Below are 19,340 nucleotides of genomic sequence, written 5' to 3'. Positions count from 1 at the left end.
CCTCTGCAAGAGCAGGAGCTCTAAACTGAGAGGTTGTCTCTCCAGCCTCTGACCTAGGCTCTTGTAACAGTTCAGATGTTACAACGTTAATTTCTTCTGGAGAATGATTTTCACTCTGCTCTTCTTGGTTGTGTCCCTTCATTCTAATACTGTTTTAAGCCATGCACTGTGCTACTTGTTGGGTTTTGAAGATTAGCTCTCTTTGGAAAGGTGGTGAGGAAGGGTATGCTTAGGGAACAGAGTCTGGAGTTAGTGACTCGGGAATTAATGAAACTTTTTTTTTTCCCAGAACAAACAGTACCAATTAGAAGTCATCTCATGGAATTAGGTCTGACGGCAGCAAAATTTGCTAGAAAACGGGGGAATGTGTCATTGGCAACAAGACTGCTGGCACAGTGCAGCGAGGTTCAGCTGGGAAAGACAACCACTGCCCAGGACCTAGTCCAGCATTTTAAAAAACTGTCCACTCAAGGTCAAGTAGACGAAAAATGGGGGCCTGAGCTTGATATTGAAAAAACCAAGTTGTTATATACAGCAGGTTAGTAAAAGCATATAAGGAAAACTGAATGCAACTGTCTGTGTGTAATGTAAGAAGTATTTTAGAAAATAAAATTATTTACAGCTTTTATAGATCAGTGTCCTTCAGTAAGACATGTTTTCAAAGATCATTGATTATCCCTGGATTCATTTATTTTCCTTTTTTGCAAGTGTCGTGTGCCTGCTTATTTGTATATATGAAAGCACACATGTGAGTGCAGGTTCACATCTGTGTTCATGTATGTTTGTAGGCTAGAGGTTGACAATGGGTGTCCTTAATTGATACCCATCTCATCTACTGAGGCAAGGTTTTTTCACTTGAACCCAGAACTCACTTGGTTAGGGTAGCCTTACTAGCCAACTTGTTCTGTATATCTCCGCTAACCCTTCTCTGAGTGCTGCATTTATAGTCTTTCGTGTCTACTCAGCATTTCCGTGAATTCTGGGGACTCAAACTATCATCCTTAATGCTTACATTACAAGCATTTTTAACCCAGTGATCCGTCTTCCCAGCCCCTGAATTTTTTTATTGTTACTATGACAAGGTCTAACTCTCTTAGCCGATCTGAACAGTAGAGTCAGCCAGGCTGGCCTCTACCTCATAAGGCATGTGTCATCATGCCTGGCTGACTTTATCATATTTTATTTATTTTAATCTTAATTCTGTTATTTTAAAGTGTGAATACCTGCATGTACATATATGCATCACATATGTGGCTGGTACCCAGAAAAGCCAGAATGGGGTGTTTGGATCTCCTGGAACTAGAGTTGCATGAGGTTGTAAGCTACCTGATCTGGGTGCTGGAAACTGAGCCTGGGTTTCTGCAAGAGCAGCGGCTACTCTTAACCCCTGGACCCATGTCTCTAGTCCCTAATTCATGTTTTTAAAAATAAAAACAAATTAAACAGCTAAATAAATAATTGTTTAATCTTGAAATAATTTATTCTACTATTAAGGGTAAATAAATCAGTGGTTTTGTATGTGTATGTCTGTTTTTCTATAGGCCAATCAACACACGCAATGGAAATGTTGAGTTCTTGTGCCATATCCTTTTGCAAGTCTGCGAAAGCTGAGTATGCTGTGGCCAAGTCAATTCTGACTCTGGCTAAATGGATCCAAGCAGAATGGAAAGAGATTTCAGGACAGCTGAGACAGGTGTACAGAGCTCAGCAGCAGCAGCAGAACTTTCCAGGCCTTTCTACTTTGTCTAGAAATATACTTGCTCTAATAGAGCTGCCATCTGCTAATACAGTGGGAGAAGAACACCCTCGAATTGAGAGTGAATCTACAGGTACAATTTTATTTTTTTTAGCTTTAAAAATAATAATTTTATAAGTTATAATCAATGTTATGCTAGCTGTATTTTGTCACAAAAAATCCAATTACAAAAATACAGCACATTGGCAGTAACTAGTATTTAATGTATATCCAGCTTTTCAGATGTAAGTTCCTTTCCTGACTTAGAGGGGTATTTTTGCCTTGAATCATGAAAGAGTAAATGGCGCAATAGATACATAGCTTGTTGGAGCATAGAAAGACTCAAGTTTCTTACTGTGTCTGATACTAGCAAAGTTACTTGACCACAAAGGATGACTGGTTAATCTAAACAAAATTTATTGCTTTTGTTTTTTCTTCTTTCCTTCTTGTTTTGTTTGAAGAGAGGAGGATGCTGGAAATTGTATCCAGGGTCTTTGGCATGCTAGGCAGGAGTTAATAGTACTGAACTGCATCCTCACTTTCTGTTTGTTTGTTTGTTTTTTTTTTTTCCCTTTCTCTTTTTGAGATAGTCTAGCTGGCCAGGAAGTTGCTATGTACTGCCAGGCTGGCTTCAGACTCACAGAGATCTTCCTGCCTCTGATGCCCAACTGCTGGAATTAAAAGAATATGTCACCACACCTACCTGTTTCTTTTTTGAGATAGTATCTTTTTTTCTACATATTGTAACTGACCTACATCAAAACTTTCCCTTTTGAATATCTTAAATGTTGAGTTATAGGCAGTTGGCACCGTGTCTACTTGTGTGGTTTTTTTATAATTTTTTTTTTTTTTTTTTTTGCTGGGTATAGACTCCATGCCTCATATACGCTATCGTGTGTGTGTGTGTGTGTGTGTGTGTGTGTGTGTGTGTGCGCGCGCGCGCGCGTGTAGACTCCATTCCTCATGCATGCTATGCAAACACTATTTTACTGACCTACGTCCTAATCAGTTCTGGAGAAAACTGATTTCTCTTTTTGGTTTTTCGAGACAGGGTTTCTCTGTAGCTTTGGAGCCTGTCCTGGAACTAGCTCTTGTAGACCAGGCTGGTCTCGAACTCACAGAGATCCACCTGCCTCTGCCTCCCGAGTGCTGGGATTAAAGGCGTGCGCCACTGCCGCCCGGCGAAAACTGATTTCTTATACACCTACATTTTTGTTTTGAAGAAGCTTAGGGTTTAAATTACTTAAATTGTATTTTGTTGGTTTGCACTAGTTTTTTAAAAAAAATATTTCGAGTGTATCTATTAAACAGTTCTTTATATTCATAAGAGATATGTCTTAAAACCATGGCATATGAATTCAATAAACCAAGCAGTTTTCTTTCTGTGGAAAGGAAGTAAAGATCTGTTTACCCTGTTGGTCTCTATGGTATGCTTATCACCCGTGCATTATTTTTACCAAATGCTTAATATTGTTCTATTCATGAGGGACTAATACTCAATAGCAGGATATAAGACATTTCTACAGCACATCCAACACCTAAGCTATTGCTAAAGATAGTGTCATTATAGGCATGGGTGTGTCCAAGATGATAACATAAGCTGATGCCTTTTAATATAGTCACACTGCAAAACAAATACCCAAATTTGGGTCGTAACAATTTATGTACTGTGATATATTGGACTTATTACTTGCTTACAATTAATAAAGACTTAACATGTTAATGGGAACACCACTAGAAGTTATGAATGTAACACTGAGTTCTTGTTATTTTTTCTGTCATGGCAGTGCATATTGGAGTTGGAGAACCTGACTTCATTTTGGGACAGTTGTATCATCTGTCTTCAGTGCAGGCACCAGAAGTAGCCAAATCTTGGGCAGCATTGGCTAGTTGGGCTTATAGGTGGGGCAGAAAGGTGGTTGACAATGCCAGGTATGTATGTTTCAGTGTGCAGTTGATGTAAGACACTGCAAAACGGAGATATATAATGCTGATTTTGGAGTGTTTTGGTACCTGAAATACTTGATGACTTGTTTATTTTTATAGTCAGGGAGAAGGTGTTCGTCTGTTGCCTAGAGAAAAATCTGAAGTTCAAAATCTGCTTCCAGATACTATAACTGAAGAAGAGAAAGAGAGAATATATGGTATTCTTGGACAAGCTGTATGTCGGCCAGCAGGAATTCAGGCAAGGAAAACATGATATCGTGATTTTGGGGGGGAGTAGTGCCAACATTCCTGTTGTAACTTTATTTTTTTTTTTTTAGGAGATTGGCCACATTTATTTGTTTTGGGTTTTTTTTTTTTTTGAGACAGTATTTCTCTATATGGTGCCTGTTCTGGACCTCACTCTGTAGACCAGGCTGGCCTCAAACTCACAGAGATCTGCCTGCCTCTGCTGGGATCAAAGGAGTGGGCCACCACCACTGGGATCAGTAATTAGCTACTTTATTAAATAGTGAATGAGGCTTAAGTTGTGTTGCAAATAAAATCTCTCAAATTTTAAGATGATATGTACTTATCTTTTTCCTAAGATTAAAATTTCTTGAGAAATCAATTTCTTTATGGTTCTGATGAAAATAGGTGAAGTTCCTTTTGTGTAAATTTACTTTCTCTTAATCTTCTGTTCTGAAGTTAGGTTCTTGGACTGGTGGTATACTTAGGGTAAAAGCACACTTACAGTGTATGTGAGTGAGACTGTGGGTTTAATTCCCCCAGAATTTCGGAAAATGTCTCTTTACAAGACTACCTGGGTACTTTTAAAGTATGACATTGCATGGGGGGCATCGCCCCCCATTCTTCTTTATGTGTGTTTAACATCAATTAAATGACTTGGGGTGTGGGAATTGGACAGACCTAGGGCTTTGCATGTGCTAGTAGGCAAAGAGTTCTAATATTCTCTGCCACTGGTGATTGCCATAAATTAGCTAAGATGGGAAACAGTGGACTGGGTGAACTGCACAGTGTTGCCCCTCCTCAAAGTATCCTGTAAGTTCTGTAGTTCTGTAGCTGTTGAATATGCAGATGCAGCATTCAAAGGTGTGGGTTTTATGCAAGGCTAAATTCTGTTGACTGAGTTCTGTTCTAAAATTGTACCCATGAATCTCTGTTAAAGCTGTTGTAATGTATATTTACAATATTGTAAATAGAGTTGTGTTTATTCTGTTTTTTTTACATATTTTGAACACATTTTTCTACAGACAGAATATTATATTGTAGTTTAGAAGCATTTAAAATACAGAAAATGAGAAGTCTTAAATTTTGCCTAAACACTTCAAACCTTATTGACTGCGTTAGTAAGTATATCATAGAGACACTTACTAATGGATTCAGTATATCGTATATGAGAACAATCTTTCCATGTGGTAATCTGATTGTGTATCTTTCTTCCGTTTCACCTGAAGTATTCTATGTTCATATTTCTTTAGGATGAAGATATAACACTTCAGATTACAGAAAGTGAAGATAATGAGGAAGATGACATGGTTGATGTTATCTGGCGGCAGTTAATATCAAGCTGCCCGTGGCTTTCTGAACTCGATGAAAATGCAACTGAAGGTGTTATTAAAGTGTGGAGGAAAGTTGTAGATAGAATCTTCAGCCTGTACAAACTATCTTGCAGTGCATATTTTACTTTCCTTAAGCTCAACGCTGGACAAGTAGGTGGCTCAGTCTTTCTAAAGAAAATTATTTTTAATTTCTTTCCTTTAGACAAAAGGAGTAGTAACAGAAATGGTTTCCTTATCCCTTAATTGTTCACTTAGATTCTGTTAGATGAGGATGACCCCAGACTCCACTTAAGTCGCAGAGCAGAGCAGAGCACTGATGATGTGATTGTGATGGCTACCCTGCGACTGCTCAGACTGCTGGTGAAGCATGCTGGGGAGCTCCGGCAGTATCTGGAACATGGCTTGGAGACAACCCCTACTGCTCCATGGAGAGGTAATGACCAAATTAAAATGCTCTCTTTAATTAATCTGTTTCTGAGTGGGATTGAAATAGTTTCTCTATGTTCCTTATTTGAAGATGTTAGAGAATAGCCAGGCTAGTTCTTAGGATACTTGACCGTTTGATGTCTCATGAACATCTCTTCTCTCACCTTGTAGAGAACTGAGAAGCTAAAAGGCTGAAGCTTTTTATTATCAGAAATCAGTTTTGGAGAGGATGGTGAAAATAAGTGGAGAATTTAGTCACAGTCACCTCATCTACCTTCTTTGAGACATATGCTGAGCATATTGTTCAATATTTAAATTGCTCTGGACTGTGGTTACAGTTCTACCCTAAGCAGACTTGCAATCAAAAATGATTTTGTATGGGTCTTTCTTACCACGGGGAGAACTTTGGCTTTCTTAATATCTGTGCTGATGCTGACATACATCAGGTTTTATCCTTTTGCATTCCCAAAGTTCACAGGTTTTTATCACTTTATCTTCTTCTCCTGAAGGAATTATTCCACAGCTTTTCTCACGCTTAAACCACCCTGAAGTGTATGTGCGCCAGAGTATTTGTAACCTCCTTTGCCGTGTGGCCCAAGATTCCCCACACCTCATCCTGTATCCTGCAATAGTAGGAACCATATCACTTAGCAGTGAATCCCAGGCTTCAGGTATGCAACATTAAAATACTTTTACTTATTTAAGATAGAGTCTCACTGTTTCACCCTAGTGGCCTGGTGCTCAATGTAGAACAGACTGGCGTTGCACCACAGAGTGCTCATGTTAAAGATGTGCACTCCCTTGCCTAGCTAAAATATTGCTGCTTAATTTTACTAGAAAATTTTAAGTCTTTTTGGGTGATGTCTTCTTAGTTGAGAGCATGTATTTTTTTTTTTTTTTTGGTAGTGGTTCCTACTTACTGAAGAAGTAACTAATGTGTGTCTTTAATACATGTTTTGCATGTTATTGTTATTCTTTACAATATACCAGGAACTAGGCATAGACCCCACTCTACACTCTGCCTGGGGAGGGCTTCTTGTTTGCTTTCCATCTTCCTCTAGCTTTCCCCTGTTAGTATTTATAAACACACGTGAAAGCTCAGCTTGTGAAAGTGCAGAACACCATAATCTTTAGCATCGGGCACAGCACTATGACTGTGAAGTACATTATTCTTGTTTTCCATACCAAGTGTGTGCATGTATCCCTGTTGCATCCTGCTGTAGGAAATAAGTTTTCCTCTGCGATCCCTACTTTACTTGGAAATATTCAAGGAGAAGAACTGCTGGTTTCTGAATGTGAAGGAGGAAGTCCTCCTGCTTCTCAGGATAGCAACAAAGATGAACCTAAAAGTGGTTTAAATGAAGACCAGGCCATGATGCAGGATTGCTACAGCAAAATTGTAGATAAACTGTCCTCTGCCAACCCAACGATGGTTTTACAGGTACAAAAAACTAGTTTGTTTTAAAAAAAAAAAAAACTAGTTTTGTTTTATTACAACCTCCTCCCCAAACCCTAAAGTTAATATCTCAGTGGATTCATATCAGAGAACCAAAGCTTTACGAATAATCAGAATTTGTCTCACTAATATATATTGATACGCTTCCGAGGAGTTTTTTATGAGATATGCATTACCCGTGTCTGATTTGATGCTGCCTTGTGAGCCATGTGGATGTGTTGTGTCTGCAGGTTCAAATGCTTGTGGCAGAGCTACGTAGGGTCACTGTGCTCTGGGATGAGCTCTGGCTGGGAGTTTTGTTACAGCAGCACATGTATGTCCTGAGACGCATTCAGCAGCTGGAGGATGAGGTGAAGAGAGTCCAGAACAACAACACCTTGCGCAAGTATGTCTTCACTCCTTCACTACTTCTGTCTTTTAGACTCACTCGTTTTATGTGTGTGAGTGAGTGCCTGCAGATATATATGTGTACCATGCGTTTGCCTGGTGCCTACCCAAGTCAGGAGAGAGCATTAGATCCCCTGAAACTAGAGTTAAGGATGGTTGTGAGCTGCCGTGTAGGTGCTGGGAACTGAATCTGGATTCTCTATAAGAGCAGACAGTGCTCTTAACTGCTAAACCATCTTTCAATTGCTTTCTTTACTTTTTTCCTTTATAATGTGTTAATCAGCACAACAAAATCATAGTCTTAACCATTTTTAACTGTACAGTTGAGTGGCATTTCAGTATGCGCTCATAGTACTGTGCTTTCATCACCGCTACCTTCTGCTAGAATCATTCCCAATTCCAGATAGGCTCTGTACTCAGTAATAAACCTTGTTTGCCCCAACTTTCCCCCTCTTTACCTCTAGTTCTTATTTCTTGCTTTGTGAACTCTCCTGCTTTAGGTGTCTCATGAATGGAATCGGTGTATTTGTCCTTTTGTAACTTTGATTTAGCACCATGTTTTCAGGGTTTACCTTTCTATGGCATGCATGGGTCTGTTACATGGTTAGTGAATAATACTACATTGTATAGATTCTCCATATTAGAACATTTTATCATTTATGTATATGTGTATGCTGTGCATATGCAGGAAAGAAGACAATTTATGGGAGTTGAGTGTTTCCTTTTACCAGTAGGTCTCAGAGATCAAACTTTGGGTTTTCAAGTTTAGCAGCAAATACCCTTAACAACTGAGCCATTGTGTTAGCCCTTGTGAATCAGGTTTTACTGTTTGATTCATCTTTTAGTAGAGACTTAGGTTTGGTTTTAGCTGTGTGAGCAATGTGCAGTATCTGTCCCCTTGCTTTGGATTATTTTGTATGTAATGCTGTGGATTTGATGTCCTGTGTGATTATCTTGTTAAGCCTAGGAGTCTTTTCCATAATGATTGTGCCATTTTATGTTCTAACTTTCATGAGGATACTGGTTTTCTCCTATTGTTGCCAACATTTAATTTTATGTATGGATGATGCATGGTGTGTGCATGCATGCCGTGGCCTTTCTGTAGAGGTCAGAGGACAACCTTGGGTGTTAGGCCTCCTTTGCACCTTATTTAAAGCAGAATCTCTTCTTCTCTACTTTTTGTTTTGTCTTCTGCTGTATGTATGAGACTACTTGAATTATGAGCTTCTGGGGTTTCTCTTTACCTTGCATATCCCTGTCATGTGTTATGATTATAGCACTCCCATCACTTCATCTGGCTTTTACATGACTTTTGAGGATTCTAATTCAACTCCTCATGCTTGTGTGGCAAATTTTTATCTACTGTGCCATTCACTCAGTTAACATTTGGCACTTTCCTGGGAATTTTGTTTATAATCCTCATGTAGTTTTATTGTAGTTTCAATTTTTATTTTCTTAACGAAAAATAACATGTAGCTTCTTTTTCTGTCTTAACTGATCAATGGATATCCTTGCAGAATGTTGAATTAAGTTGTTTTGTTGTTGAGATGTGGGAGTTTTTAGAAAAACATTCTGGTTGTTGAAGCAATTTTTTTTTTCTAGACAGGGTTTCTCTGTAGATTTGGAGCCTGTCCTGGAACTTGCTCTGTAGACCAGTCTGGCCTCGAACTCAGAGATCCACCTGCCTCTGCCTCCTGAGTACTGGGATTAAAGGCGTGCGCCACCACCACCTGGCTAGAAAAACGTTCTGGGAGTTCCTTGTTAGATACATTATTTGCAAGCGTTCGTCACCACTTTGAATTGTCAGTTTAGTCTAAGTGGTGCCATATTTAAGGAATCACCGTTAAATCTAGTGTAAGAAACCCTTTTCCCGTCAGGAGTTTGATAGTCTTCATGTCTGTATCGGGTGTCTTGTTGATTTTGCATATTTTTTTTTAAATGATTGAGATTAGGGTCTAGATCCCATTCTCCAACATAATTGAAAAGCAAAGCTTTATTTTGTATTTTTTTGGTTTTTTACAGTGTGAAAGTTATTTGCCTGGGTTTGTTTTTTTTTTGATACTATTTACTCAATATTAGATGCATTTAAATGTCTCATGTTTATACAAAACTTTAATAAATAAAGTTTTTGAATGTAAATGTCTTTGGTTAGAGAAGAGAAAATTGCCATCATGCGAGAGAAGCATACAGCGTTGATGAAGCCTATTGTGTTTGCCTTGGAGCATGTTCGTAGCATCACTGCTGCTCCAGCAGAGACACCTCACGAAAAGTGGTTTCAGGATAACTATGGTGATGCCATTGACAACGCCCTTGAAAAACTGAAGACCCCATCAAATCCTGCCAAGCCTGGAAGCAGCTGGATTCCATTTAAAGAGGTACAGAGTAGTTGTAAAAGCGCTGTTAACGTGGAACGTTCCCCGTGAGACACACCATAGAACATGAGAAAAGGTTTTATGTATGCCCTCACCATAGAACATGAGAAAGGTTTTATAAGCCTACTGAAGATATCTTGTGATTATTTGCTGGTAAGTACAGTAGAGAAAATTACTCATTTCGAGAATTTAGTGATTGGAAGGCAGGGAGGGTGGCAAATACTATGCCTGTATACTAGGTATTTACTGTAAGTCTAGCTGTTTCTAATCCAAGGAGATTAGAAATTTGAATTTTTATGACTATAGTTTTTAAGGGGAGAAGTAGGTATTTCTAATAGTTTTTAGGTTCAGCATCATTAATCTGAAATGCACCAAAATCCAAAGCTTTTGGAGTAATGCTCATATTTTTCATTTAGTGAGGTACAGTAAGATTAATATTGATATCCTAAAATCTTCAGAAGCCTGAAACACCCTGAGTGATAAAATGGATTGAATATTTATTTGACCTCTTTTCTAACCAATATAACAATGCAATTTGCCGATTGGGATTATTTATGGATTTAGATATTTGAGAATCCTTGTCTCGCTCTACTTAATTCTGTTTTATTTATGATCTTTCCCTTCATAGCAGTGACGCTGGCAGTCACGAGAGCTTCTCTTTTAATTTATTATACTTTTCTTGCTTTTTCTTGTTCCTCATTTCTCTGACACTTTTGGTTTTAATTGATTTCTTTGTTGAGCGTTACTGCCATGAAAAACACAAGACAAATACACAGCTTCAGTAAATGAAAACTGCTAACTCACTAGGAATGGTGGTACATACTTTAGATCTCAGCCCGTGGGGGCAGAGGCAGGTGGATCTCTTAAATTTGAGACCAGTCCTGCTTTACATAGTGAGTTCCAAAATAGCCAGAACTAGAAAGAGCCTGTCTCAAAAACCATACATAAGGGCTGGAGGGATGGCTCAGCCATTAATTAAGAGCATTGACTGCTCTTCCAAAGGTCCTACGTTCAATTCCCAGCAACCACATGGTGGGTCATAACCATCTGTAATGAGGTCTGGTGCCCTCTTCTGGCCTGCAGGCATACATGCAGACAGAATATTGTATACATAATAAATAAATAAATATTTTTAAAAAAATACATAAAAAGAAAACTTCTAAGTCTTGAGGAAATCTCCCAAAGTACTGGACAAGAAAACTAGCACAGACTATGGTGTTTCTTAGGTATATCCAGCTTGTTGATTAGGTAGGACCAGATGCGCGTGGTCCAAGGCCAGTTTCTTTCTTTTTAAAATTTTTAAAATTGTTTTTATTGAGCTATACGTTTTTCTCTGCTTTCCTAATAAATCTTGATATAGTTGATCAGTCTTCGGCGTGCATTATGCTTTGACGCCAGAAGAGGGCACCAGATCTCATTACAGATGGTTTTGAGCCACCATGTGGTTGCTGGGAATTGAACTCAGTACCTCTGGAAGAGCAGCCAGTGCTCTTAACCTCTGAGCCATCTCTCTAGCTGTTGTTTTTGTTAGAGAAGCTAAAACCTGGAGGAGATACAGCACCTTTAAAGTTGATGTGTATGAGATAAATTACTGAGAAAGAAATTTTTAAGGTGGTGGGGTTTTTTTTTGTTTTTGTTTTTGTTTTTTTTTTTTTTTTTAAATAATGTGGCTATCAAATCCCAGGGCCCTTGTATGCTAGGCAAGCACTCTACATTCCTCAATCTCCAGACTTCCCATCCATGTTCCATATTTAAACAGTAGTCTGTTTATGTGCCAGTTTATCTGTTATTGTCTCAATTAAGGGGAGATTGTCATTTCTTTAATTTTATAACCAAAATTTATTGAAGTTTGCTCTTTAAGTTTATACATTATTAGTTTGTTGATTCAGGTATACATTAGCTACAAACAGGAGTAGGGGTAGAGTTATGTTTGATACTTTGTTCCCTGGGGATAGATCTGTGCATGATACATTCATTTCTCCCTTTGGTTATTTGCAATACTTTTCCTGCGTCTTTTTGTATTTCAAAGGGTCAGAGCTCTAAACTATTACTTCTGTTAAATTGTCTGTTTGGTTTGGTAGAGTGTCTAAGAAATTGGCTTCATGATTGAGCTGTATTTGTTCTTATAACTCTTTGTCAGTAACTTTACAGGTGGTGTCCCAAGGCCATATCTGCCTTTGTGCTACAACAAGAACTGATAGATTTCTTTTGATGTTGCTGAGGCATAACTCATAGCACCATAGTGACCTTCTGTGAGAATTTCTTTCCATCTCCCTGAGGTCTCTTTGGCAGAAAGGGGAGAGTATCTTAAAGTAGCGCTCACATACAACATATTAGCACAGTACTCCCTGCTTTGAGTGTGGTCCACATTTCTAGGGTCAAACATAGGATCTAGACAGCAGGTATTTATGGGGTGTTTGGTTTTGCTTTTATGCCAAATGCAATGTGTTGTACCAGAATGCAGACTTGTTTTTCCACCTTATGAACATAGATAATGCTGAGTTTGCAACAGAGAGCGCAGAAACGTGCAAGCTACATCCTGCGTCTTGATGAGATCAGCCCTTGGTTGGCTGCCATGACTAACACTGAAATTGCACTTCCTGGCGAAGTCTCAGCCAGAGACACTGTGACAATTCACAGTGTGGGAGGAACCATCACCATCTTGCCAACTAAAACCAAGCCCAAGAAACTCCTCTTTCTCGGCTCAGATGGGAAGAGCTATCCTTACCTTTTCAAAGGTAGAGTTAGAACTAAGTCATGTTTTTAAGACAAACATATGATTGTTAACGGTGTATGTATGTGTATGCCTGTGTGTGTCCATGTGAGTTGCCATGCACATTAAGATAAGCCTGTTGTAGATGAAATTCTGTATTGTCTTGTGTGATTTTGAATGACATTTAGCTGCATGTCACAATATTTCACCCTCTGCACCTTGCATATGAATTTATATAAGCAGACCATCTGTGTATAACTTAATGTGAATAGCTAATGCTAATACCACTGAATAGAGTTCGTTGATGTTTATAGGTCTGCCTTACTTGTTTATTATTCTTAACTGAAAATGCAGGCAATGGTGTATTCCCAGACCTGTTTGTTACTCATCCTGGTAATTTTGGTTTTGTTTTTTATAGGATTGGAGGATTTACATCTGGATGAGAGAATCATGCAGTTTTTATCTATTGTAAATACCATGTTTGCTACAATTAATCGGCAAGAAACACCCCGTTTCCATGCACGACACTATTCTGTAACACCACTGGGAACAAGATCAGGACTGATCCAGTGGGTGGATGGAGCCACGCCATTGTTCGGTCTTTACAAACGATGGCAACAGCGGGAAGCTGCCTTACAAGCACAAAAGGTTGGGTAAATTTCAAGTGCACCTGTATTCTTACTGGACTATGTATGAACAAGTGTGTGTCAGGGCATTCTCAGGTGACTATGTAAAGTCAAGCGTATTTGCATGCTTATAATGGCTTATCAAGTTGTGGTGAGATATTCCTTATTGGGTAGTAAAGTTTAAAGATATACATAGTTGCTAATTGCTCAGAAATTTGATATTTCAGATTTTGAATGCTCTTATGAGCTTTTAAATTAAATTAATAGATAATAGAAAACTTTGAAACCCCTATTACTTCCAGTATTTAAATAAGAAAGTTTTGACATGGACCTCCTTGATCACTACAATGTCTTATTTTGTACCTGTGAATTTTAACATTTGATTCAGACTGTGTATCTGGGCAGTTTATATGCTAAGCAGCGAAACTTGAGTGGGGTCCCAGATTAGCCAAAGCCACTGTGCAGGCAGCCAATAAGAGCTGTTGGAGCTGGAAGGGGTCATGCTTGCTTTTTTTCATTTTTTAAAAATATTTATTTATTATGTATACAATATTCTGTCTGCATGTATGCCTGCAGGCCAGAAGAGGGCACCAGACCCCATTACAGATGGTTGTGAGCCACCAGGTGGTTGCTGGGAATTGAACTCAGGACTTTTGGAAGAATAGGCAATGCTCTTAACCACTAAGCCATCTCTCCAGCCCACTTTTTTTTTTTTTCATTTTTATTGTTGTGTTTGGGCATCTAATTCCATGGCCCCAAGATTGCCAAACCCACTTGTATCTTTAGCCTGGGAAGTTGAGTTTTAAAGTAAGCACAGACCTGTAATACGGTTAATGAAGAGTAAGATAAAGTTAGTAGCTAGAGGGACTGTTTAAACTTTGGAACTTATTTCTTAATAGCTATATTTATTTCATACTGAGTTTATCATCAGTGAAGACTGAAAATATGTACTAGTGAATTATGTATGCCTTTATAAATGAATTGTGTTATTAAAAAATAGATTGAATTTTAAAATGAACTTTCAAAAATGCTTTATAATATTTGCTTTTCCTCAAGTAAAATTAATCTTTTCTTTAAAAAAAAATTTAAGGCCCAAGATTCTTACCAAACTCCTCAGAATCCCAGCATTGTACCTCGTCCTAGTGAACTTTACTATAGTAAAATTGGCCCTGCTTTGAAAATAGTTGGCCTTAGCCTGGATGTATCAAGGAGGGATTGGCCCCTGCATGTGATGAAGGCAGTGTTGGAGGAGTTAATGGAGGTCACACCCCCAAACCTCCTGGCCAAAGAGCTCTGGTCATCTTGTACCACTCCTGATGAGTGGTGGAGAGTCACACAGGTACGTGACACTTGGGGTTAGGTGAACCATTTGTTACTCTGGCTGTGTGTGATCCAGTCCTCTTTGTCAGTCTTTCTGGTTTTTTCTCTTTCTTCCAGACTTTATAGTCGAGTCCTGTATGTGAATGTTACTTGAGAGTTATAAAAGTGTGGCTGTGACTGTGAGGGAAGGGTGGAAGGGATGATGGATGAAATTAAAAGGTGAATATTGAAAGCTGAAGTTCTTTATTTGAAAAGAAATGGGGTTTGGGATGAGCATGGACTCCACCTCTCAGGGCCAGAGGAAGGCAGATAATCTGTGTGTTCTTGGTCAGCCTGGTCTGCATAGAGAGTTTCAGGCTAACCAGGGCTACGTAGTGAGACCCTGTCTCAAGAAAACAAAGACAAAAAACTGCCACAGCATTCTTGAGGATGGCGATGGAGCTTAGTGGCCAGGAGTGTGTATTGCTTTCAGGGACCCAAGTTTGGTTCCCATCACCCATGTCAAGGGGTTCACAACTGCCTGTTACTCTGGCTCTGGGGGATTTGATGTCTTTGTATCAACTTCTCTGGACTGTACTAATGTGCACTTCCACACACATAGATGTAATTAAAAATTGAACTAAATCCTTAAAAACAACGTCTCTCCTAAGCATGTCTCTGAAGTGCTTTGTGGTTATTGGCTTATTTTAGAACAGGGGAGTAGGGTTATGGCGTTATATTGATTTTTAGATTATCTAGTGCCTGTTGGAGGAAGATTGGCTCATGATGTTTACCTGCTCCCTTCCCATCTTTAGTCCTATGCAAGATCTACTGCTGTCATGTCTATGGTTGGCTACATAATTGGTCTTGGAGACAGACATCTGGATAATGTCCTCATAGATATGACAACTGGAGAAGTAGTTCACATAGATTACAATGTTTGCTTTGAAAAAGGTAAGATAAAATAGGCTTTTGCATTTATTTGAAGGTCAGTTTTTTTTTTTTTTTTTTTTTTTGATGTTAAGGGCAAAAATATGATTTATCTTTTCAAGGTAAAAGCCTTAGAGTTCCTGAGAAAGTGCCTTTTCGAATGACACAAAACATTGAAACAGCACTGGGTGTAACTGGAGTAGAAGGTGTTTTTAGGCTTTCCTGTGAGCAGGTATGACTTTCCTCTTTTGCCCTGTAGCATAACTGTTTAATGAGCAAAATCCATGGGATGAAGTTTTAAAACATTTTCATGTGGAAGCTTATATTGAGTTTATTGAAAATACTTCTAAAAATAGGTTCTCCACATCATGCGGAGAGGCCGAGAGACTCTGCTGACGCTCTTGGAGGCTTTTGTGTATGATCCCCTCGTGGACTGGACAGCTGGTGGTGAAGCTGGGTTTGCAGGTGCTGTCTATGGTGGAGGTGGCCAACAGGCTGAGAGCAAGCAGAGCAAGCGAGAGATGGAACGTGAGATTACCCGCAGCCTCTTTTCTTCCAGAGTCGCTGAGATTAAGGTGAAGCCCAGGGATATAATACCACTGTCATTTTTTTTTTTTTAACAGTGCAAATGTACATATGGGTTTAGTATGTTAGGGCTTCTCTGTTCTCTGGGTATAAGGAGTCCACATCATCTGTTAGACTGTCCTCCCACACAGACACACTTACACTCCTTGGAATTAACAGTATGTTTCACCGTCAAACACTTTGTTTCTGTTTGAATAATTGAATAGCTTTCCTTCCCTTTCAATAGTTACAGATCTCAGGTTTATTTTCTGTGGCCTGTGAATCTGTTTACTTATTGCTAGGTAATGTACATGTATTGGTTATCTTTGTAAAATGGGGGCATTACCACAAACCCAGTTCTTAAGACTTTAGCTAAAACAAACACACAGGTGTAACAACCTTTACAGTTTATCTAACAGGTGTCACAGTGGAACCTCTGACAGTTCCTAAGTCTTCCTGATCACAACCCTTTTTCCAGGTGAACTGGTTTAAGAATCGGGATGAAATGCTGGTTGTGCTTCCCAAACTAGACAGCAGCTTAGATGAATACCTGAGCCTACAGGAGCAGCTGACAGATGTTGAAAAACTGCAGGGCAAACTGCTGGAGGAAATAGAATTTCTAGAAGGAGCTGAAGGAGTGGACCATCCATCTCATACTCTGCAACACAGGTTTAAAATAATAATTGATTTGTACTTCTCAGTATGTGCTAACAGAATTTTGATTTCGAGTAAATGCTTGTGCATTGGCAGTTACCGCATTTGCTTTCTTGAGCTTAACAAAAGCATACAGGAACTAGAGAGATGGCTCAGCATTTAAGAGCATTGGCTGATCTTACTTAGTACCAGGGTTTGGTTCCCAACACCCCTGTGGTGTTTCACAAGTCTATAAATTGAGTTCTAGATGATCCAGTCCTCTTCTTACTTCCCTGGGCTCTTATACATAAACTTCATGGAGACATACTCACATGAAAATAATAAGTAAATAAATCTTTAAAAAGCACACAACTAGAGGGATCCAGGTGAATGACCCTCACGTAGCAGATACCCCCAAGAGTTGAATATGCAAGTACCTAGCATTGCTACCAGTTCTCAGACTACAAAGATCCAGCAATTTTCTTTCAGGGAATCACGAACTCAGCATATGTGTTAGAGTTTATTTAAAATGTTGTGATCATAGTTGAGGAAGTTGTAGTGTTGAAGCAAACCGAAGAGGAAGGGGACTTTAAACAGGGCCCTTGAGATTCAGAAGGTGCTAGCCTGGTGGTGGTGGCGTACATCTTTCATCCCAACACTTGGGAGGCAGAGACAAAGGATCTCAGTGAGTTCAAGGTCAGCCTGATCTATAGAGCAAGTTCAGGACAGCCAGGGCTACACAGAGAAAAACCCTGTCTTGGAAACACTCCCTCCCCACAAAGGCACTAACTAGTCTTAAGTTTTCGAAAAGTCCAGTTTTTATTAGATAGAAGAAAGAGCTACAAGTGATCTTTGGCTTTGGTTTCCTGATCAGATATTCTGAGCATACTCAACTACAGACCCAGCAAAGAGCTGTTCAGGAAGCAATCCAGGTGAAGCTGAATGAGTTTGAACAGTGGATAACACATTATCAGGCTGCATTCAATAATTTAGAAGCAACCCAGCTTGCAAGTTTGCTACAGGAGATAAGCACACAAATGGACCTTGGTATGTGAGCATGTGGGTTCTGACATTGTATATATTTGAGAGGATGGGATTCTAATCTGTGCTCTCAATGACTACTGATTTGAAATGGTTTCTTTGTTACTATCTTTACTACAAGGGCCCCCAAGCTATGTACCAGCAACAGCCTTTCTACAGAATGCTGGCCAAGCCCACCTCATCAGCCAGTGTGAGCAGCTGGAAGGAGAAGTTGGCGCTCTTCTGCAGCAGAGGCGTTCTGTGCTCCGTGGCTGTCTGGAACAGCTGCATCACTATGCAACTGTCGCTCTGCAGTATCCAAAAGCCATATTTCAGAAACACCGAATTGAACAGTGGAAGGCCTGGATGGAAGAGCTCATCTGCAACACCACAGTAGAGCGTTGCCAAGAACTGTATAGGAAGTAAGTTGAAGGCATCTTTTTCTCTTCTTTTCACACTGAGGGAAGCAAGGTTGTGTTATAGGTTGCTATCTTAGGGCATCTTTCTTTTGCTATGATAAAGAATATAACCAGGCTGGAGAGATGGCTCAGAGGTTAAGAGCACTGACTATTCTTCCAGAGGTCCTGAGTTCAATTCCCAGCAACCATGTGGTGGCTCACAACCATCTGTAATGAAATCTGGTGCCCTTTCTGGCCTGCAGCATACATGCAGGGAAGTCTGTATATATAATTAATATTTTTTTTTTTTTTTTTTTTTTTTTGGTTTTTCGAGACAGGGTTTCCCTGTGGTTTCTAGAGCCTGTCCTGGAACTAGCTCTTGTAGACCAGGCTGGCCTCGAACTCAGAGATCCGCCTACCTCTGCCTCCCGAGTGCTGGGATTAAAGGCGTGCGCCACCATTGCCCGGCTAATAAATAAATTTTAAAAAAAGAATATAACCAACAGCAACTTGAGGAGGAAGTAGTGTATCTTACATCTTAATAGGCCAAAGCAGCTTCTTTTTTAACCAGTGGTAAATATATTCACAGTGTATAGAGGGGAATCGCACAATAGCCCAGCATCAAAGGAAGGAAGGGTAGGAATTCAAGGCAGTAACCCTGGAGGCAGGGTCTGATGCAGAGACTATGGAAGAAGATTGCTTCCTGCTTTTTTTGCTCAGCCTGCGTCGATGGGTTGGCTGTGCTCTCCCTCTCCCACATTAATCATTTAGCAGGAAAACGCTCTAAAGACTTTCTTACAGGCTATATAGTAGAGTCGTTTTCTCCTGAGGTTGTTCTTCCCAAATATGTCTAGGTTTATATCAAACTGACAGAAACCAACCAGCACAGTTGCATTTTTTTCCTAAAAAATGATTAATAGAAATCGATTTGTTTTTGTTTCCTTTTTTTTTCTTTAAACCCTGCTCTTTGAAACAGTTTGTCTTATGTCAGTCTTCCAAGTAGCTGAGGTTACAGGTTTATGCTATCACCCCCAGATCTATCCATCCATCTATCCATCCATCCATCCATCCATCCACCCTCCCTCCCTCCATCATCCGTCCGTCCCTCCCTCCCTCCCTCCCTCCCTCCCTCCCTCCCTCCCTCCCTCCCTCCCTCCCTCCATCCATCCTTTTTCAAGACAGGGTTACCCTGTAGGTTTAGAGCCTATCCTATAGACCAGGCTGGCCTCGAACTCACAGAGATCTGCCTGCCTCTGCACCACCACCACCCGGCTT

At 39.7% G+C, this 19,340-nt stretch overlaps 1 protein-coding gene across 4 annotated transcripts in view; it reads left to right on the top strand.

Annotated features, from left to right (window-relative positions):
* The window catches only part of Smg1 (SMG1 nonsense mediated mRNA decay associated PI3K related kinase), a 101,288-nt gene that overhangs the window by 61,330 nt on the left and 20,618 nt on the right, over nucleotides 1-19,340 (top strand). For all 4 annotated transcript variants that reach the window (XM_038321673.2, XM_038321682.2, XM_038321691.2 and 1 more), the window contains 19 exons: nucleotides 290-538; nucleotides 1,542-1,829; nucleotides 3,523-3,667; nucleotides 3,782-3,920; nucleotides 5,161-5,391; nucleotides 5,497-5,674; nucleotides 6,177-6,338; nucleotides 6,891-7,108; nucleotides 7,354-7,508; nucleotides 9,663-9,885; nucleotides 12,374-12,620; nucleotides 13,014-13,243; nucleotides 14,312-14,560; nucleotides 15,336-15,474; nucleotides 15,573-15,682; nucleotides 15,807-16,025; nucleotides 16,493-16,683; nucleotides 17,522-17,694; nucleotides 17,810-18,089. In XM_038321673.2, coding sequence (XP_038177601.1) covers nucleotides 290-538; nucleotides 1,542-1,829; nucleotides 3,523-3,667; nucleotides 3,782-3,920; nucleotides 5,161-5,391; nucleotides 5,497-5,674; nucleotides 6,177-6,338; nucleotides 6,891-7,108; nucleotides 7,354-7,508; nucleotides 9,663-9,885; nucleotides 12,374-12,620; nucleotides 13,014-13,243; nucleotides 14,312-14,560; nucleotides 15,336-15,474; nucleotides 15,573-15,682; nucleotides 15,807-16,025; nucleotides 16,493-16,683; nucleotides 17,522-17,694; nucleotides 17,810-18,089 — 3,826 coding nt within the window. The remainder of the gene's footprint in view (nucleotides 1-289; nucleotides 539-1,541; nucleotides 1,830-3,522; nucleotides 3,668-3,781; nucleotides 3,921-5,160; nucleotides 5,392-5,496; nucleotides 5,675-6,176; nucleotides 6,339-6,890; nucleotides 7,109-7,353; nucleotides 7,509-9,662; nucleotides 9,886-12,373; nucleotides 12,621-13,013; nucleotides 13,244-14,311; nucleotides 14,561-15,335; nucleotides 15,475-15,572; nucleotides 15,683-15,806; nucleotides 16,026-16,492; nucleotides 16,684-17,521; nucleotides 17,695-17,809; nucleotides 18,090-19,340) is intronic.

The sequence above is a fragment of the Arvicola amphibius genome, chromosome 1, assembly GCF_903992535.2.
Source record: "Arvicola amphibius chromosome 1, mArvAmp1.2, whole genome shotgun sequence".
In the NCBI taxonomy this organism is placed as follows: domain Eukaryota; kingdom Metazoa; phylum Chordata; class Mammalia; order Rodentia; family Cricetidae; genus Arvicola; species Arvicola amphibius.
The sequence above is the reverse complement of the archived record's forward strand: the minus strand, read 5'-3'. Positions and strand labels throughout refer to the sequence as shown.